The sequence below is a fragment of the Wolffia australiana genome, chromosome 3 (genome assembly GCF_029677425.1).
Source record: "Wolffia australiana isolate 7733 chromosome 3, ASM2967742v1".
NCBI classification, from domain to species: domain Eukaryota; kingdom Viridiplantae; phylum Streptophyta; class Magnoliopsida; order Alismatales; family Araceae; genus Wolffia; species Wolffia australiana.
The window spans coordinates 3,645,687-3,667,175 of record NC_135837.1 but is presented as its reverse complement, the minus strand read 5'-3'; the positions used below and the strand labels follow the sequence as shown (position 1 = coordinate 3,667,175).

Sequence of the window (21,489 nt, the reverse complement as noted above, 5' to 3'; positions counted from 1 at the left end):
GAAGGCTGTAAAAGAATTTCTTTGACTACTTTGTTCTTCATCCTTATCTTCATTGACTTCATAACATGAAGATTCACATTCATCTACTTCTTATCAGATGAATCTGAATCTTCACCTCATTTGTTAACAGATGAATCTTCATTTCTTCTTCTGTTTCTTCTCTCCACCCCAAAAATTTTCCCTTCTTTATTAAATAATTTGTTTTCATCGCAATATAACATTCTGAAATAACTTGGTCTACCACAAAATATCTTTACATTTAGGAAGGTTTCACATTTTTTTGTAAAAGTTCAATAAGTCTAAGAAAGATTGGCTTGACTTTCACAACCCAATGTTCAGCTAAAAAAAGAACTGTGTTTGTGTTAGAGAGAGGTTCCAAAAGTGTGAATTTAGGGGCAAATAATTATATATAAGCGTGACTTTAAGCTTATAAGCGGGAGCGATTTTGAAGTAAATGAATAATTATATATAGTTTAACATGTCACCAATAATTGAACTATTATAAATATAACATACAGTAGTTGACACTAATCTAAGAATCTAAAAAATAACCTCCTAAGAAACCTCTTATTTCCCTCTCCGTTCAAGAATTTGACAGCACCGCCCACTTCCTAATCGACAACGAGATTCTTGTTCTGGAATTCAGGATCAGAGCCCCTGTTTTTTTAGATCTGGCAGCATCCTCTCCACTGGTCTTGATGTTCTTGGTGTTGGTACTCGATGTCAGACTGCTGCACCAACAACTCTACCCGGGAATGCTAGCCCACGTCAATCACCTGCCATATGGCAAGACATTCAATTGTCTTTGGATCTTTGCTGAGCTTCCATCCCGTCCAGGAGTGCCCAGCTAGAAGTTTCTTTGGTTGAAAAGACCTCTTAGAAGTATGTAATGCTGTAGTCTATAGTAAAAAAAATGCCTTGATTACATAAACTTGTGAATTATTAATAACAAATGAACTCCAACTTTATGGCAATGTGTAACATAAAAGTAGGAATTCATGTTCATGATCGATGGATCCAAATCAAACAGATGAATTAAAAGTTTACCATTGTCACGGTTCATCGCCATCAAATGTCATTGCATTAATCTTTGAATACCTAATGACAGAGGCGAAGGTATTCATCATGTAAAACTACTGAAGATGGATGAAAATCCATTTTATTGATGATGTATATATGGTAACAATGGACTATGACATTGTCTTCATCCTCATGATGTTGATGAGATCTAAGAGCTCCTTCTGAGTCAGTTTCAGTCGTATGAGTTCCGCACCAATATTTTAGGGAGGATAATCCGAAGAAACCCATTCCTGCATTTTGAAAAGCATATTTGGAATTTATTATATAATAAAATAAAAGCATACTTTGAAAAGAATGTAGGCTAATGATATAAATGCCAGAGTATGAAAATTTGAAACTAGGATGACCTAAAAATCATTAAAGAATCCATTTGTAATCAATTTGACGATGGTTTTGCCGCTTATTTGGGACTTGACACTATTACGAAAGCATGAAAAATTTTGCAAACACGTGTGAAGAGAAAGAAACACACAAGTGTTTCTTTATCTTCATCGTATGAAGAACTTACAAGGAAAATGAGACACAAACGGGGAAACTTTCTAAGTTAACTTAGATAAAATGGTAGATTTCTATATTCTAATATACTCTGATTGGGAATAATATTTACATAAAAGGATCACTGGCGTCGTAGAACATTAAAAACGAAAAAAGGGGATGTGCTTACAGAAGCTCAGCAGAGACCAAGTCTCTGTTCACATTCTTTGGGAGAGGCCAGATTACTGTGTACGGGCCCTGTAATATCTCCCTTCGGCGAAACGTAAGTCCAGCGTCTGCTTTTGGAGCTTCAGTTTTCCACCTTGGATATGAACGCTTGCCTGTCACAGTTAAGCTGCCACGAAAATAAAAAATGAGTTCCTCCAAAGTGGAATCTTAAAAGGCGAAGATTATTTTTATAGAATGCGCCCATACTTATTATCATCAACCTCCACTTTGATATCAACTATGTTTGCACCAGGGAGCTCTAGTGTGACAATATGGTACTTTGTTGTCTCCGCAATATCCATTCTTGGGGACGGTTCTGTCCATGGGGAAGAAAACTCTGAATGAATATTTAACGTATGCCAAGAGAATATCCATAAACTATTTCACGATAACGATGACGACTTTGCCGTCGTCCTCGCCCGCGGCGAGAATGAATAGGACGAAAATACACATCGTTATCCTAGCCACAATTTCGATACTGCCGTCGTAATCTGGAAGTGTAAAACTAGAGAAAGATGATGATTAGACGTCATCTGCAACAACTCGCAGATGAAGAATTCGTCATCGTCAGCAGTCCTTCAATCTAGTAATCCAGTAAGATTCTGATAAAAAAAGTACGAGTTTGGTTACCCAAAAAGAAATAAGTTTATTGAGCAGAGAACGGTGTACCGTGAGTTATAGGTGGCTCGAAATTTTGGTTAAAAGATATCAGGGTTTTCTCACTGCCAGGACGGGCGAAATTGGGAGGTTCAAAAGAAGTTTCTACGTTCACTTGTGCCGTGGGTTGAGGAAGTTTGGTGAGTAATGGATTGGCGACTGGAGTACATGCCCTGGCAAACATGGGCTCTCCTCCAGACTGCTGAGGATGAAAGCTCGCTTGAGAATTCTGAACCTCACACTTGTCATCTCTAGCAACCTACACCACATCATTAGACCAAATCAACGAGTGGAAATTAAAGAAATAGCAGAAGATTACACTGATTTCACCTGAGCGATAGAAACTTGGCGCATGAATCGTCCTTGAACGGCAGAGCCTTGGCGAGCGAAGAACATCCTGTTATCGCGCCTGGGATTGCCGTATCTTATCATCCTTGAGCAGTTCTGGTAAATTCCGCAAACCCCTTGATCGTTAAGAACAAAGAGATAAAATAAATTCGACGAGGAGCTTAAATGGAATGAAAGATACACGATCACAGTTTCTTTATATGACTGTTTTGTGGGTTCTATGGCCTTCACGAGCATTTAGAAGAAAAAAAAAACAAATCAAAGAAATTCGAGAGAAGAACAGAGTAAATATTGACGACGGACTGAAATCGAATGAAAGATACATCATCACTCTCACAATTCTTGAAGGCGAAATCAAAGAATTCAGGCGAATCAAAAACGACTGTAAGATCAGGAGATCAACATCAGACGAATCGGAGAAAAGAAGCCCTTCTCAGAAACATTGCCTTTCCGCTGCCACGTGAAGAAATAAAATTTTAAAGCGGCGGGATTTCATCGACATTAACCGTCTCCTATCAAAGTAGCTCGATGAGAGATACACCGGCGATTGCTCTACCCGCTATTCTTACCGACGTTCTACCTCTGTATTTTATTTTCTTTTGCAAGATACACGATCGCTCGTAAAATTCAAGCGAAACAAAAAACCACCAACTAATTATGGGACCAACATCCAAGGAAGGTGAGAGAAGAAGCGAATTCCGGGAGAAACTAAGACTTACACTGGGGAGAAGTTGACTGGGAGGATGAGCAACGTTCTCCATGGATGAAGCACAGTGATCGGCGATTCGGGTCATCCTCCTCCACGCGATCTCGCTATCCTTCTCTCTAATTTCCATTTCTCTCCTCTTCTCTTTCTTCTAACAGTAAGAGTTATTCTAGCGAGCTCCGGACGAAAGGGGAGGACTTAAATAGCAGAAGAACGTGGAAGACAGGGCGTGCGCGGGAATATCTCGCCAACGGAAATATCTCGCCGACGAGATTTTTTTCAAAACGGAGAGGCTGTGACGTGCGTAGGAAAAATATCGCTAGGCAGCCATACATAGTGACTATTGGGCCAAATGAAATGGCCATGATATCATTTTAAACCTTTATTCTGTCCACTCGTCACGGGCAAAATGAATCTGTCCATGTATCTGTTGGGTCTCATACACTAACCTGATTAGGCCTTGATGGTCCCGGTCTCGTCCCGGAATTTAGTAAAGACCTAAACCTCATTTAAAGCTCGGTTCTGTTCCGGACCAGTCTTGTCAGGTCCTGGTCTGGTCCCGCTCTAGTCATATTGACTGGTCAAAGTCAAAGTCAAGGAAAATAAAAAACTTCGGTCCCAGTCTGACCTGACCCTCGGACTTGATCGGGACCAACTGAACAGACCACTCTGTCTATAAATATATTGGGTCTCATGTACTAATTGGATTAGGCTTTGACAGTCCCAGTCTCGTCCTGGTTTTTAGGGAGGACCTAAACTTTATCTAAAGTTAACTACTAATCTGGTCCAGTCTTGTCTGGTCCTGATCCGGTCCCGCTCTAGTCATATTGACTAGTCAATGGCAAAATCAAAGTCAAAGAAAATAAAAAATTTGGTCCCCGTCTGGTCTGACCCTTGGATTAGATCCATACGGACCGTCTCATATGTTATTCAGACGGCCATTCATATTGTTGTGGATGATCACTTGCTCTTCTTTGTGTTCTGATGATCTGACCTCACTCTTACTAGAGAGATTCATATTTCCTCGGACGGTATTTTTATTTTCACTTTTCAAAGCCATGTGGTACAGCTCTTTTCTTAATGTGATATTCTCTTTTTTTAACATTCCACATGCCCTTAAATTGATCTGATTTCTACACTTGTACGAAACTTGATTCCCACAAAATTTCCCCCTATGTTTCTTAATTATTCTAGATAAACTTCTATAGAGTATGACTATCTTGTCCACAAAAAATGCAATGTTTTATGCTTGAAAGGTGACTGATTTTTCCTTCTTACTTAATGTTTCCCCATTTTGTCTACGATTAATTCATCTCAAAGGTAATAAGTGTACTCAAAATTTCCTATAATGAACAGGCCATAAGGTTTTTTACTTTTGAGTTGATCTTCCATTTTTCCAAAAGTGAATATTTGAGAGTTTTCTATTAAACTCAAAGGCTGAGTAGCCTTTTTTCATATTTTTACTTCATCAATAAAAAACGCTAAATCTTGTGGATAATGACCAGATCGGTGGGAGCAAGAGTTCACGATGAGCAGAGACAAAGGTAGGGTAACTGAGGGAGCCCACCGCCATTTATGATGGCACTGTCAAAGGGAAACCAATAAAGATAAGGGAACACAAGAACAAAGACAAGTAGTTTGATAGGACACTGAAGTATGTGCCCCTATATAAAGCATAGGCAGGTATGAGAAAAGACATATCCTATCTAAGATATAGGAAATAGAGATTCAGAATAACTTCTGTTGATATTAAAAATATTTTTTAAATTCCAAAAATTAAATATCATAGTGAATTTTGTTAGTAAAGTATTGATATTGTAATAAACTGGTATAGAAAATAAGGTAAATTGTCAAGAAAAGGATAACAGGAAAAAAAATTTAAAAATACATCATAAAATATTTAAAAAACAAGGATTATAAAATTCAGTAACATAACTCTTATATAAATTATGAGGAAATTTTTTTATAAAATTGAATATCTAAATATTCAAAATTTTACAACCCATTCATGAATGGATGAATCCCAATAATTTCTACAATGTGAATATCTGAGTCATATGTGAATCTCCTTAATTAATAAATTCTGTAATATAAATTCTGTGAAATTTATTATTTTGTTTAAATTTTATTTCGTAGTATCACAATTTTTATCTAAGCTAGAAGTTTATTTGTATTAATATTTTAAATTTTATATATACATTAATTTTTTATATTTTAAAGGATTTTTATGAAAACATATTTAGAAAGAAAATACTTTTAGTGTCAAAAGATGATTTTTCCTGAATTGTTTGGCATTAAATTTGTATTGTATGATTTGTAAGTGAAAATATTTATTTAACTTAATATGAATTTTCAATACTTTTAAACCCTTTTAATTCTGGGATACCACCATCTGATTTGTTGAACAACGAACAACTAGCAGTTAAGGTAAATGATTAGCAGTTGCTTTTCTCCACTTTTTCAACGCAAGATGACATAGACCAATAAAAGAAACGAGCATTTTTTTGCAAGAAATTCTGCATATAGTCTAAGGTTTGAGGACTTTGAATAATGATTCGTTTTATTTTTTACTGGTGAAATATGACTGCTGTGACCACATGTCAGAAGACCCTTCATCCCACATGTACACATGGTGTGCACATGTCTTTATGCCACTAGATTGCAAAGGGAGCGCGGTGACATGCCGCCAAGTCAAATGGGACATACTTCTTTATACGTATGTTTAAATAATAAATAGTTAACCTTGCTTTTGTCTTTTTCCAGAAGTGACATGTTTTGCGACAAGAGAAATCGATCGTGGATGACAAGGAAGAATATGAGCCAATCATCACATTAAAAACCATGAGAAGACAAAACCTTGATATCTGATCATCCATAATTCTGATTAAGCTGAAATATCAATGGTAGCTTTGGCTTTATGTACTCTATCCATCTGTATGGTTCAATCTATAAATTGAGCTCTGGATATTTCTAAAAGCATCTTTAAGTTCACTTCTTCCTAGAGAGGCATTTTGAAGGAAAATGAAGCTTTAAAGGTCCATCAAGGTTGTTCTTGGTGTCTTTAGTGCTTAGAGATGTTCAGCACAGAAGGGGGAGGTTGATCTGCATTACGAAGATACCTTGATTGTGGTGGTACATTTGGATCTAAGGTTTGCTTCTTACCTTAGATTGATTATTCTTCAGCACCTTTTGGAAGCTGACCTATAATCAACATCCATCTTCATTCATTATCATCCCTATCTATCATCCTCAATCATCCACTTCACGTCTCAACTACGGCATCATGATCCCTTAAAGTGTCTCCTCCCTACATGTTCAAGAAAACCTAAATCACTATCCTCCCATTTCAATCCTCACTCTACTCCTACTTCGCTACCTTCATCACCACACACCACACTATCATCTACCTCCCGTCTCCCCGTCCCATGTTCCTATGTTTTATTACACCCTAAGTTAGTAAGGTCTAAATTATTAAACCCTAAATCAGAAAATTATTATCGTTAACTTTCATCTCATGTCACCGTCATAGTGTATGTCTTCCTCCAACCTATAGTCTAGATCCTACTAGATTGGCCACTATCTTTGTCTAATCACTTTCACTTATGCTATATGTAATCCCACACACCTTCAAGAACTCACCCTATAGAAAGACATACTTCCCTATGATATTTTCCCTTTGTAGACAACACTTACTCATCACCAACTAATGCATTTATTTTAAGAGTAACATTTTTTAAATAGTATTGATTAAACTCAATTTGACGATGCCGTAAATTCACCCTGATTTTGAGTTTATCAGATTAGCCATGGCATGTGATTCATTTGTATTGTAAATAAGAAGGCCATACTAAAATAGGCATTGCCCATCTATTCCTCGGAATTAATATTGGATGTCACCTAAAAATAAAACTCATGACACAAGATTTATCAGAATAAGATATTAAAAAATGATTCCAAAGTAGTCAGATCAAGTACAACTGCAGGTGACTCTTACACCACTACACATAGTCATTTTGGTGAAGGTAGTGGAGGGGACCTATATATACCCTTGATTTCCATGATTCATCTAGATAGTTGGTTATGGTGCATTCAAACATACTACATCACCATAAAAGAAATTCAACTCGTGTATAACATTTTTTAGTGGTGATAAATCTTACCATTTAAAATATTATTGTAAGAATTTTCTGAAGTTACCATCTATCCTCGGTGTTCCTTGATTTCCTATAGACCTAATTTATGTCAACAATCTGGTGTGTTCAAAGTTTTTATGAATTATGTTGTATTCTACAAGAATTAAAACTTCCAGACACTTGGGAATACCACAATCCAAAGTCGATATGATCTACATCATCTATTATGTATTATTTGCATTGTCTACATCCAAGAGTGACCAATCTATGGATGATTCTGTACCTGGACGCACAATATTTAGGACAATAAAAAATATTTATCTGAATGTGTTTGGCGCATGTAATAAACAAAAAATAGGAAGTGATACCTGTGAATTATTAAGCACACAAGAGCCAAACGTCTAGTCGTCTGACCAGAACAAAGTGTACCCACATTTTAAAGTGATCAGTATGATGTATAACTATGACATGTTATGCTAGATATTTCTGGTTGCTAGTTGTTCATTTACACTCATTCACTTATTCTCCCCTACATTTTAGTGCATTTGATTAAACTAAAAGTGTGAAGCTTTAGGGTATTTTATCTTTCCTTATACTTATATATACACACACACACTTAAGCATAAGATTCTCCACTCTTATAATAACACAAAACATACAGCACAAAAAATATAGGAATGTGTATTTTTACATGAAACTTCTTGTGTTAATACTATCTATCAAGATGGATTTCTCGAACAAAATAATCTACTTTTTAAGGATATGGTGATAACATGAAATCCATGGTCATAATTATGTGGGATAGAATTTTATTTAAACATTTATTTTTTATCCTACATATCAAAAAGAAAATCAGTTATCTATTACTCATTATTACGCAACAAACATATGAACTACTTATTCAGTCCTAAGTTAATAATTGTAATGGTTTTTGAAACTAAGCCCACTTGACGCTCTCGAGTCAAATACATTATTCTTACTTCTTTTTGGATTTTTTTGGAATTTTATGACTTAGTTTTTTGATCTGGGCAAAAGTAAGAATATCACCACCTTGAGCCCCAACTAGTGTAAATAAAAGTTTTGTGTTCTTTTTTATTCTTCACTTATTTCTCTAATTTTTGGGGCCTGAAAAAATGTGTGGAAGATATTTAGGACCTAGAGATTTCCAGTGCTGTCAACCACATCAGAATTCTATATTAATGTAAAATTTATAGAAATAATACTCTTTCAAGTACTACACCAAACTTATGGCTTGCTAACCCCACCAACTATTGGTCTCACAGAAAAAACAGTGCACCCAAAGCTGAAGCACACCGATCATGAAACTAATTTGAATATGTTTTTACCAGGTTGACGCAGCCAAGTCATCGAACGCCTGACCGTTGGAGATTGATGGAACCAGCATGCTTCGCGACATTTAGTTGTCTGATTGACATCAGTTATAGATTGCTCTGACTGCTAGTTCATCAGTTTTGGACATGTTGAATCACTCCCCTACCATACATGTCGCTCCTCCGTACTGACCAATGTATGTATCTTCTCTGTTGGCCCTACTAATGTCCTGCACTACTAGAGCTTTAGTGAGGATATTTAGGAATTTTTTAATTTATAACATGACCTAAGATTTTCCTAAAGTATCATAAATTATAGTTTTGCTAAAATATTATAATTAATTAAATTTACGAACTATTATAAATAATAATATTTTAAAAATGATATTACTATTCATTTATTTATATCAATTCATAGGAAACCAAAAAACATCAACAAATATAAACATTTGACAAATCTAAATATGTGATCTGCATGGAATTTGACAAATTAGTTCAAGGCATCAGAACCTTAACCCCATTATGTAGAAGGGCTTCATTCATAGAGTGTTATATATCATAAACTTTGTCATCACACTGTCATTCAAATATTGATCTCTCTAATGAGTATGCTATGGGTTATAAAAGTAGTTAGAATGTTTAACTTGGATTATGAAAATTTTCAACCCTCACAATGATTATATTGTGAATGGGGTTGAAAAAAACATGATATTGTTAATTTTATGTCTTATGAGACTCTTATTTCATTTCACAAAAGTTTTCTACCGCATTTATTAACCATCAGTAATCTTGGTTTTGTTACCTTATTTCATTTAAAGTCCATCTTTGCCAAATGGATATTATATGGACTAAAAACATAAGTATAAAAGGCAGATAAACAAACAGCTTGAACTAATACATGATATATTCACCTGAGCGGAAATGATTTATATATGAAGTCTTATCTTAAATTCTGTTAACAAAGAATGAGGACTTAATCAGATTGATGTTAAGAACACATTACTACATGTAGATCATTAATAAGAAGTATAGTTGTAAATTATTCTTAGATTTTCATTGTTAGAGACAAGAGCCCATGATGATGCTTAGTTAGACCTATCAGTTCAAACAGTCTCGTAGATCATGGGCCAAAAAAATCTATTTTATGAGGTGTGATGCAAAAGATTAATATTTCAATTGTATATTTTGATGATATTATGAACACAGGAGCTGATGCGGCAGATAACACCATGTTGAGGTATAACCAGCAAGATTCTTTGACGTTAAAGATCTTGACGATCTATTGTATGCCCGTGTAGTTGAGGTTACATGATTACATGAAGATTTTTTTTTGTCACCATGGAAATTAAACATTGTATTCTCACATAAACTAGACTTTTGGTATGTATAACAGTGGACTCCCACTGTATATAAATGACTGGTAGAGCCTCTGACTTAGTTTCTCCACATGTCGTGATATCAGTAATGCTATGAATGTTCCAAATCAATCTCTCCATTCAAGATCATCCCACTTTATTTCTGGTATGCGTATACTTCTATATATTAAATGTTTCCCATGCTGTAGAGTATTATAGGTTACCTTAGAGAGGAATGCCGCACAAACGATTGAAGGCAAATAATTTAGATTATTCACACTATACTCCAGGATACTTCATATTTGTTACAATGTATTCTACTTCATGGTGAAGCAAAAACCAAATGAACTACGTGAGAAATGTATTACCTCTTACATTCCATCTACATGCGTCATGATGAATGTAGTTTCCATAGTATCCTGAAGGAATAGGGAATAGTTACATGTGTCATTCGATCGTATCTTCTATGTAAATTCAATTATTATTGAAATGCTTCCCTTAAAACGTTTGGACGTATGTAAGTTTGTTTTGCTTCCCCTTCTTTCCTCGTCTTGCCTTCCTCTCCATGTTACTTTTCTCCCTCATTCAACCCAGTTCAATGTTCTCCCTCCCCTTCTTTTTTCTCCTCACCTCTTTCCATTTGACCTCAATTTAGCAAAAGCAAAATGAAGATGGTCCAGGAAATCACCAGAATCTCTGTGGCTTTTCCAGTTCCCCTACATTTTAAAGTTTTGGGAAGAACATTTGAAGATGTATGCCAGGATCTGATGAGTGTGATTTTTGGAGGAAATTATATAGATATTTTAAAGTGGTGGGAAGCATTTTGATGGAAGATACCTCAATAAATGGGGAAGATGGAATACTACCTGCTTGATCTCTCTTTGTTGCAGCAGAAGCCAGGAGAGGAGGAAGAGAAGACTTTCTTTGTTAAGGGTTTTTTGAGAAAGCCAACCATGTCCGAAGACAAGGCATTACTTTAGGGCAATTAAGATACGACTTCAAGAGCTGAATTGACGAGCAAATGGTACTGCCTTAAGGAGTGAGTTTACAGGTAGAAGCATGGGGAAGATGAATCAATGATGAAAAGGGAGCGAGATGATGAAACTGCCATTCTCAGGTTGTTTTTGCAGAACCAAATGTTCAGCATGAAATGCAATCAGGCACAATGAGCAGAAGAGGAGAAATCGAATAAAGAACTGAGGCACGAGTTTACGAGCTGGAGCAGATTGAAGAAGCAACAGAGTGATGCAACTAAGATGACAGAGCCAAATCAGCATTGCCATCCTAGCAACGGAGGGTGATAACAATGAGGGGCTAGTATATTTTGCATTATGAATTAAAATTGGACAGAGGAACTGTTAGTGAGACATGTCCTCTATGGGCTAATGGGCCCTGTTCTATAAGCCCATTAGCCCTATTCCCTATTCTCTATTCTATCTCTTAAGGGTATATATACCCCTCTTGTAACTCTCATTAATTATGTCATTACATTATATTCTCCTTCAACCTCTCTTCTCCCCCAGACCCTCTAGGGTTTACATGGTATCAGAGCTCAAGCTCTTGATCCTAGTGGAGGACTTGACATCATCCTCCGGGTACACGACTCTAGTCGTGTTCGCCATCCAGCCTGTGTGCAGCCCTAGCCGCACACAGACCGCCGCCCGCAGGTAGCAGTCCGCGCAGCCCTAGCCGCGTGTGCAGCCCTAGCCGCGCGCGCCGCCGTCAGGAAGCCGCGAGCGCCGCCCCTTGTCGCCGCGCGCAGCTGCTGTTGGCCGCGCCCCCTTGCCGTCCGCCCGCAGACAGCAGTCCATGCGCAGCAGCTTCCGCGCGGCCGTCCGCCAGCAGGCAACAGTCCGCACGGCCGTCCGCCCGCAGACAGCAGTCCGCGCGCCGCAACTTCCGCGCAACCGTCCGCCCGCAGCCAGCAGTCCGCGCGGCCAGCCGTCCGACCTCTACTGTGCACCCATCTGCTGTGCATTACGCCCGCAGGCCGCCGTTTGCCCAGCTAGCAGCCCGCCGGCCGCCGGCCGCGCCGCCCGCAGCGCACAGACTAACACTCTGCTTCTGCGATTTCGTCTAGATTTCGTGGCGCGGCTTCTCCGATTTCGTCTAGGTTTCGGGGCTCCGCCCCGAACCCCGCGGGGGCGCTGCCCCCTCGACCCCCGCCACCTGACCGCGCAGGTGGAACCGCGACATCCCGAGCATTGCACGGCTCTGCTGAAGATCTGGTGAAGATCTGGTGTCGTTGACTGCCCAGTGAGCCGTCTGCTGTGTGTCGAAGCCGTCTGTCCAAGCCATGGCTGATGACAAGTCTGCTGCCACCGTCACGGCCGACGAATTCTCTGATGCCGACTTCCTTGAAAAACCGCTTTCCCATAAAGTGGTTAATCCCCTACCGCATCCACCCGACGCGGGGCGTCTTTCTGGGCCCAATGTTCTGAAATGGAGCCGCTTTGTCGAGTCTACGCTGAGAGCTCGACAACTCTTCAAGCATTGCACGGCTCCAGCTCTTTCGACCTCCCACCCTCACTATGCTGCCTGGGATGCGGAGGAGCACTTTATCTTAAATTGGCTTCGCCTTCACACCCTTACTCCGGAGTTTGTGGACACATTTCCTCACCAGGCCACGGTCAAGGGTTTTTGGGATCAAGCAAACCTCTTTTGCGGCAAAGATGGGGACAATTGGCGTCTCCTTGACTTAGTGGACCAGGCATATTCCCTCCGCCAGGGATCCATGTCCATTATGGAGTATGCCCTGGCCCACAAACGCATCTGGGATGAGGTTGATCACTACCTCCCTCCAGACACCTCCAGCCTAATGTATCAACATTCGCTACGTCTTCGCTTGCTGGGCTTCATCAGGGGGCTGAATTGAGAATATGAGCACATCCGACGCGCTGCCATGTACCGCACGGAGGGTCTGCCCACCATTTCCGAGCTGGTGAAAGAGCTTCAAGAAGAGGAGAGTCATATCCTGAAGTTTGGCCGTCAAGCTTCCGAGGATCCACGGGACTCGACGGCCCTCCTCTCTCGGCCCTCCTCCACCCCTGCATTGACCCAGGAAGGCGCTGCCCCGGTCTGTTCCTACTGCAGCAAGATTGGTCATGTGGAATCCCGCTGTCGGAAGTACTTCGCTGAACAGAAGAAGAAGAAGAAGAAAGAGTCGGCTTTGCTTGCTCAGTCTACTTCCGGCGCTTCTCAGCATGTTACGGCAGAACAGTTTGACCGTGTGCAGGCCGAGCTTGCTCGGCTCACGTCCCAGCTCTCTGCTCTTCAGACATCCACCTCGGTGCCCTCCTCGTCTTTCTTTGGTGCGTGCTCTACCCTACCCACTACGGAGTGGTACTGTGGTCATACCGCCTTCTGGCTCCCTGGTTGCGGATCGACTTGGGTAATTGACTCGGGCAACGGAACATATGACCCCTTCAACCACGGTTTGTCTTGTCTGGCGACATGGTGGGGCCGCACTGTTCTTACTGCGGGTGGTGGGCGTCTTCCGTGGCGGGTATTGGGGCAGTCTACATCGATGGTCTGGGAGTGGTTCAAGGGGTTCTGCATGTTCCGTTGCTGCAAGCCATTTTGATGTCCCCTCAGCGTCTTGTTGATTCTGTGTCTTGTTCTTTTCACGACACCTGGCGGAATGTCTCTGTCTAACAAGGTGGGGAGAACTACACCGATTAAACGCGAGCACGGGTTGCTGCTGCTGGGCGATGGGGATCTCGCGGTGCTTCCGGGTGCAGCCCAGTCTTCGCCGGCCGATGAGCAGCGGAGGGTCGATTACATCTGGCGCATCAGCGCCTCGGGCATCCGTCATTTGCTATTTTAAAGCGTTTGTTTCAACTTTGTTTGTGGGTTTGGACCGAAGACTATTGTGTGTGAGGCTTGTCGGTTGGCTAAACACAGCCGGTCGTCTTTTCCCTCATCTCAGTCTCATACCTCAGCGCCACTCCTCCGCATTCACAGCGATGTTTGGGGACCGGCCCCAAACCGAGCCTGCGAGTCATCGGTACTTTCTGATTTTTGTTGACGAGGCCACCGGTGCGTGGGCGTATCTACCGGGCCAAGTCCGATGTGTCGAAGTCTGTCCGACATTTTTGTGCCATGATCCAGACCCAGTTTGGCGTGGCATTCAGCGCTTCGGTCGGACAATGCCCGTGACTTCTTCAATGCCGACCTCGTCGTTCTTTGCGGAAAGAGGATCTTGCATGAGTCCTCATGTGTTGCTACACCGGAGCGAAACGGTATGGCAGAAAGGCGGATCGGCTATGTGACCTCGACCGCTCGGACACTCTTGGAGAATTATACGGTTCCGTGGACATATTGGGGTGAGGCGATTTTGACGAGCACCCATCTCATCAATCGCCTCCCATCCCAATCCCTCGACTTTGCTCGCCTCTTGACCGTCTCGGTGCGGCGTTCGGGGTTCCATTGAAGACCGGCCTTCTTCCACGGGTATTCGGATGCACGGCGTACGTCCACGATACTTCACCGACCTTGACGAAGCTGGATGCTAAAGCTCTACGGTGTGTGTTTGTGGGGTACTCTACTCTCCAAAAAGTACCGGTGCTATCATCCGCCTTCCAGGCGGTTCTTCGTTCGGCGAATGTTACCTTTGCCGAGTCACGAGCCCTACTTTGGAGATTATTCTTCCTCACCCGCCTTCCGTTGGATGAGGATCCTTGGTTCCCCACTTGGAACCGGTTCCGTTCAGCGGAGCCCACTGCTCCGACCGTGTCATCGTCTCATGATCTATCTTCCTTTGACCCTCCAGTCCCCTCTTCGTCATCTCTTGAGGTTCTTCCAGCACCTCCTATTCCCGACCGATGTCGCTCCTCTTGGTCTCCTCCACGAGGCCTCTTCCTCTCCAATGGTTGACACTTCCTCTCCTCTCGGCGAGTCATTGCCGACTCAGCGAGATTCTTTTCATGACTGTTCTCCTGATTTTCCTCCTACTCAGGCTTCCGCTCCCTCTTCTTCCGGCGATGGACCTCCTTCCTCCGATGGCAACGATGATCATCTTGGCTGGCCCATCGCCCTTCGCAAAGGGGTTCGCAAGTGCACCCGCACTCCCCTTTATCCCATGTCTCATTATGTATCTCTCGCACGGCTGAGTACCCCCTACCGGCTGTTTCTTTCCCGCATCGAATCGGATCCCATCCCTCGCCGCATCACCGATGCTATCGCTTCTCCTCATTGGAAAGCGGCGATGGACGAGGAGATGCAGTCCTTGCTCAAGAATCGTACCTGGGATATCGTCCCTCTTCCTCCTGGAAAGAAGGCGGTGGGGTGCAAGTGGGTCCACGCTAAGAAGCACCATGCAGATGGGACACTCGAGCGTCACAAATCTCGACTTGTGGCTCGGGGGTTCACCCAAGCTTATGGCGTCAACTACTTCGAGACCTTTTCTCCGGTGGCGAAGATGGAGACTATCCGTCTTCTCTTGGCATTGGCGGCTCACTTCGATGGGTAATTCGACAGTGCGCTGTGAAGAACGCCTTCCTGCACGGGGATCTGACTGAGGAGGTCTACATGCAGCAGCCTCCGGGCTATCCTCTCGGCCCACCGGGCACCGTCTGTCGACTGCGTAAGTCTATCTATGGACTGAAACATTCCCCACGGATGTGGTTCGGTCGCTTCACCTCTGTCATGAAGGCTGAGGGATACACCCAGAGTAATGGGGATGCCACCATGTTTTTCCGGCATTCGTCCGGTGGTGTCTCCATTCTTGCTGTCTATGTGGATGATATGCTCGACGGGGTCTGATATGGTGAAACTACACGTCTTGCTGCCGCTTTGGCTAAGGAGTTCGAGATCAAGGCCTTGGGCCAACTTCGGTACTTCCTTGGCCTTGAAGTTGCTTACTCCCCTCGGGGTATCTTCGTCTCCCAGCAGAAGTACTGCATGGACTTGTTGACTTTGACCGGCATGACGGAGTGCGCGCCAGCCAGCACTCCCCTCGACCTAACGTAAAATTGGGGAAGGGAGGACTCGCCTCCAGTGGATCACTATGAGTACCAGCAGATTGTGGGAAAATTGATCTACTTGACGCACACTCGGCCCGACATCAGCTTCACCGTCAACCTCCTGAGCCAGTTCATGCATGATCCACACGCCATTCATCGCCAGGCGGTCACTCGGGTACTTGCGTATCTGAAGGGCTGTCCAGGGAAGGGTGTACTCTTTCCTTGCAGCTCGGACCGGACGGTGAAGGTCTACACCGATGCAGACTTGGGGGGTCCCTTGTTGATTATCGCTCCACGACCGGGTACTGCACCTTCGTCTTCGGCAGCCTGGTTAGTTGGAAAAGCAGCAAGCAGGACAAAGGGTCCCGCTCCAGTGCGGCCCAGTACCGAGCGCTTGCTGATGGGGCCTCGGAGGCTCAGTGGATCTATGGGATACTCCATGACCTACGGGTTGAGTATGCCGGCCCGATTCACTTCTTCTGTGACAACAAGTCGGCAATTGCACTGGCCAAGAATCCGGGCTAGTAGGGAAAGATCAAGCACATGGAACGTGACCGCTACTTCTTCAAGGAGCGGGTTGACGAGGGCATCTTTGACCTTGATTTTGTTGCTTCCTCTGATCAAGCTGCTGATGTGCTTACCAAGGGCCTATCCAGGCCTCTCTTGCAGCGTGCAATATCCAAGCTCGGTATGGACGATATCCACACTTCGCTTGCGGGGGGCTGTTAGTGAGACATGTCCTCTATGGGCTAATGGGCCCTGTTCTATAAGCCCATTAGCCCTATTCCCTATTCTCTATTCTATCTCTTAAGGGTATATATACCCCTCTTGTAACTCTCATTAATTATGTCATTACATTCTATTCTCTTTCAACCTCTCTTCTCCCCCAGACCCTCTAGGGTTTACAGGAACAAAATAGGAATGAAACAGAGAGAGAGAGAGAGAGAGAGAAATTATTGGAAGTATTAGAAAGTAGAAAGAGATGAAAGAAATGTAGTTGAGAGAGAGGATGAGAGGCACTAGAGAGATACAAGGGAGAATAGAGATAAAAGGAGAGATACGAGTAGAGAGAAAGAGGTGGAGAGAAGATATTGCGGGTGAGAGAGTCGAGAGGAGAGGATAGAGGGAACTTGAAAGTTGAGAGCGGATATAGAGAATAGAGAGAGGATGGATAGATGGAGTTAGTAAAGAAAGAGGATGGGGAGAGTGAGGTTGGATAGAGAGAGCAATATAGGATAGAGAAGATAGATAGCATGAGAGCAAATGAATACAGAGAGAAAAAATTGGGAGAGTAGAAAGAGAGATAGAGGGAGACAGTAATTGTTATTTGAAAATTTTCAAAAATGAAAATAATTAAAAACTATTATAAATTATGTCACCTCGTCATCCAAAGAAGTCACATCACCACCGTCATCCATTTCCCAGAAATCATCTTCAACATCCTTATCCACCCTTGAAATTATCACTGTGAAAAGGAAGATGAAGATCATGAGTTTTTTTTTGGACAATGAAGCATCTATTCTGGGATAGCGAACCCTAACCCCAGAGACCATAATATTCTGCTCTATAGCTCCACGTGGCATTCCATCATTCATGGAGAGTTCAGTCCTTTAGTCCTGGAGATCCTACATAAATATCATAGTAGCATTCTGTTTCCCTCTGGAGGAAGACCCATGAAGATACATATAATTACGAATATTATTACCTTTCAGGCTGCCAGGTTAGAAATCTATCTTCCTGATTCCTTTCATAATCTTTTTATCAATAACCGAGAAGAGTGAGCTCAAGAACAAAGGCTGATCACCTCTTTTAGAGATGAGCAAACAGCGTGACGAAGCTCGTGTGACTCCATCGCCTGAGGGGCACTACCACATGCAAGGCCATAGACACTAAGAACCCTCATCGCATCAGAGAGGGACAGTTTCTGCTCTCTGTCCACGCGCTGGTTGACAAATTTGCAAGAATCTTTCATCGGACACCCTCTGCATATCTGCGGAGAAAGATCTCAGACTTGTTTGTCCCGAAACTTTTTTTTAATAATCAAGAACAGGACTTTAGAACATAAAAGCAGTAAACTTGTTCTTAAGTTTCCATAAACTTGTTCAATTGGTAGATAAGAAAGAAGCAATAATCTAGTGTTCTTTGATAATGAAGGATCTCGGCCAGAAAGTTTTCCTCTCCATGCAAAGACCTTAGATTTGTTCGTTGAGCACAAATAAGTTTCCTCTCTCAATCAAGAACCGGCTTTTGAAGAGTTAAAATCATCTATGTGAGCTCATCTTTTCTTACCGGATAAATAAGAAAGAAACCTTTACCATATCATCTGGGGTACAATTTCCTCTATACCAAGGCCTTTAGAATTGTATGTTTAGAAAAAATGGGTCTTATCTTTCACACAATCAAGTACTGGATTTTTTAAATACTGCTGCCTTTATATTTGCATTCATATTAATGATTTCGTAAAGAAGAAAAAGCGATTTTACCACATCCTCTTGAATGTAGAAAAAGGATCTCAGCCGTTTAGCAGCAAAGACAGTTTTCCTCTCCATGCAGGGGCAGCCTGCAAGAGCGATCTTCTTCAGACTGCTACCTGACAACCATCTGCCACAAAGAAAGCTCTCTTTCAAAATTGGGGAGAAAACCTGTTTCATAAGATGGGTCTTTTGGAACTCTTTAAAAAATACAAAACTAATGACAAGTCCAAAATAATCTAATTTAATTTTGGTGATGAGCCGGCTGAAGATCCAGTGAGGCAATCGCGGGGAGGCAATGGATAAACCAGAGAGATATAGATTGATATTTATAGAGAGAGAGGAGGGATCAAGCACTGCTGAGACTTAAATTTCTTTTTTGGATGCTCATTTAAACGGAATTGCTCCAGATGGAAATGAGCAAATGCCCCTAATGGGATAAAATCCAGAGTATAATTCCAAGAATGGAGGATTACGATGGAAAATTCCAAGAAACATCCAATAAGACGATAAACATCAAAGAAACATTATATTTCTAATTCTCCACAAGGGATACCGAGAATGTCTGGGCGTTTTCCAAGGCGACCAAAACGAGATAAGCTAATGCGATTAGAATCAATCGTCATATTTACCCATCTTTTCTGGACGCCTGACTTCGAATTGCAGAGTAATTTCTTGATAATAAGAGGGTAATCCATGGAAGATAAACGATGGTTCAATAGTACAACGGGAAGAATGAACATGGTTCCCGAAGGTACAACCCCAAATAGCCAATAATAGTTCTTCATGATCATAAATAAACGGTAGAAAATATATACAGAGACGGTTGTTTCGACCTCTCATCTAACAAATTAATTTCTCCAGAAAGGAGGAAGTTATACTTACTTCGCGATTTCCTGATGGTCCTTCCCAAATCTTTCCGCAGCATTAATCACAAATCCTCTCAAGAACCCATTAGAGGCGACTCTCTGAACAACCAATCCGCTCGAGTACTCGCACCCTTTCAAATATCCCTCCTCGTTCAGCCGCCTGATGAGCAAATCAACCACCACCAATACTTCTCCAGAAAAATGAGCTTCTAAAGAAGACCCAGAATTTGCCGAATCCGCCTTATGTTCTTTCTGGGAAAATCTACGGCTGATTCTCTTCACTACGGTCGATTTTGCGTTAAACTCGGGATTTTCTGGGTCTGAAGGACGAGCGAACAAGGAATATAGAGAACCCATTCCACTCGTCTGATCTGATTGATGGGTGATTGTTTTCTCGGAAGAAGAGCTCGAAGAATCGCAGACCCGAGTAATTGTAGAAGAGAAAGGTAAACTGTGGATAGCTTGGTAGAGATGTAATCTGTAGAACGATCTCGCCGGCTTGTTGTCGCCGACGGGCCATGGCGGAGAGCTTCTCTCGAAGGCGAGGCGACAGCGGAGAGCTCTACGAAGAAGCGCCATTGCGCAGCAGGGCACAAGTGAAGTTACACATATTCATTATTTATAGTGGGTTGAAACCATACTAAAATATTTTTAAGAGAATATGTTAGTAGTTTCATATATGGGAGAGGGATATTACTTTCGAGAATAGACTAATAGGTTGTCTTCTCAAAGTATCTTGAATTATTTTCTAGAAAAAATATAAAATATTGAAGTTTCATCAAATAAATTTCATTTAGCTATTGGACCATCTCCTAGCTTGAATTTGGGGAGTTTAATTACTCAATTGCATTGCCGTCTTTTTGCCAGACTAGAGTTTCAGTAAGAGGGCTCAAACCCAACCGAAACTGGATGGAATATATAATATTTGTGCATAAATTTCATTCATTTATTTCAATTTGATGTATTCCCCTCCTGAAGAATTATTAATTTTTTGTAGAGAGTAGACTAATAGGTTGTCTTCTCAAAGTATCTTGAATTATTTTCTAGAAAAAATATAAAATATTGAAGTTTCATCAAATAAATTTCATTTAGCTATTGGACCATCTCCTAGCTTGAATTTGGGGAGTTTAATTACTCAATTGCATTGCCGTCTTTTTGCCAGACTAGAGTTTCAGTAAGAGGGCTCAAACCCAACCGAAACTGGATGGAATATATAATATTTGTGCATAAATTTCATTCATTTATTTCAATTTGATGTATTCCCCTCCTGAAGAATTATTAATTTTTTGTAGAGAGTAGAGATTCATCTACTTGTATGATGTCAGACATAGCCACTATAACCCATTGAATGAGGATGACCTGGGTAAGGTCAACATGATCATTCAGGCAAAACCAGCCAAGGTCACTAATTTTTTTACTCGAGGTCCTCATGTTGATGACGGCCCATCCAATTAAGGGCTGACTCGGCTGAAGAAGAAATCTAAAGAAAGACATTGGGAAGATGTATCTATCACAAGTTACCATTAAAGGTAAAGTGATCATTGGCTCCATGGACTGCAAATGTGTTCAAATTCAGCTCAAATTGGATGAGAAATTTTAAACGGCCTCAAATCATACGATGTGGACTACTAATGGTGCAGCTACGCATATGAATCAGTAAACATCAGAGATATCTGGTAAGTCCTTATCTAGATAGCCACTCTCAGCAACCGTCTAGATAAGATTTCAGGACTACAGATCTAGCTCTTTACCCAAAATGCTCTCATGTCATTAACTAGAGTGATTGGTATGTTTAAATATATTTATAAAGACATAAAAATTTCCAAACGTCCTGTACACCCAAGGGTATTTGTAGGTATAAGCCTTTGGAAAAC

The 21,489-nt window shown here is 41.6% G+C and overlaps 2 protein-coding genes across 5 annotated transcripts; both read right to left on the bottom strand.

The window, feature by feature from the left end:
- Positions 1–481: 481 nt before the first annotated feature.
- On the bottom strand, positions 482–3,668 carry LOC144700665 (uncharacterized). Of its 4 annotated transcripts, none has more exons than XR_013580819.1 (7): positions 3,507–3,668; positions 2,770–2,883; positions 2,452–2,698; positions 1,990–2,098; positions 1,745–1,909; positions 1,048–1,310; positions 482–899 (listed from the first exon to the last, which is right to left on the bottom strand). XR_013580819.1 is itself a non-coding variant. In XM_078572121.1 (6 exons), the coding sequence occupies exons 1-6, from the start codon at positions 3,621–3,623 to the stop codon at positions 1,253–1,255; spliced, it is 810 nt and encodes a 269-aa protein (XP_078428247.1). In that variant the 5' UTR covers positions 3,624–3,668; the 3' UTR covers positions 979–1,252. The 4 variants fall into 4 exon arrangements, 2 of the variants coding, with proteins under 2 accessions (XP_078428247.1, XP_078428248.1); XR_013580820.1 differs by having other exon boundaries at positions 482–776; XM_078572121.1 differs by lacking the exon at positions 482–899 and having other exon boundaries at positions 979–1,310.
- A 13,873-nt stretch (positions 3,669–17,541) lies between these two features.
- On the bottom strand, positions 17,542–20,194 carry LOC144700664 (craniofacial development protein). The gene is made up of 3 exons (XM_078572120.1): positions 19,632–20,194; positions 18,759–18,876; positions 17,542–18,265 (listed from the first exon to the last, which is right to left on the bottom strand). Exons 1-3 carry the CDS (start codon positions 20,192–20,194, stop codon positions 18,059–18,061), a joined length of 888 nt encoding a protein of 295 aa, XP_078428246.1. The 3' UTR covers positions 17,542–18,058.
- Between the last annotated feature and the right edge of the window lie 1,295 nt (positions 20,195–21,489).

Bases quoted from the DNA above. Each gene is read 5' to 3' on its own strand.
- LOC144700665 (XM_078572121.1), bottom strand. From the start codon at position 3,623: ATGGAAATTAGAGAGAAGGATAGCGAGATCGCGTGGAGGAGGATGACC. The intron at 2,699-2,769 runs GTGAAATCAGTG...GATGTGGTGTAG, and splicing joins GCCAAGTTTCTATCGCTCAG to GTTGCTAGAGATGACAAGTG. The intron at 1,311-1,744 runs GTAAGCACATCC...TTCAAAATGCAG, and splicing joins TTGGTCTCTGCTGAGCTTCT to GAATGGGTTTCTTCGGATTA.
- LOC144700664 (XM_078572120.1), bottom strand. From the start codon at position 20,194: ATGGCGCTTCTTCGTAGAGCTCTCCGCTGTCGCCTCGCCTTCGAGAGA. The intron at 18,877-19,631 runs GTAAGTATAACT...TCTTTGTGGCAG, and splicing joins GACCATCAGGAAATCGCGAA to ATGGTTGTCAGGTAGCAGTC. The intron at 18,266-18,758 runs GTAAAATCGCTT...CTTTCTCCGCAG, and splicing joins TCTACATTCAAGAGGATGTG to ATATGCAGAGGGTGTCCGAT.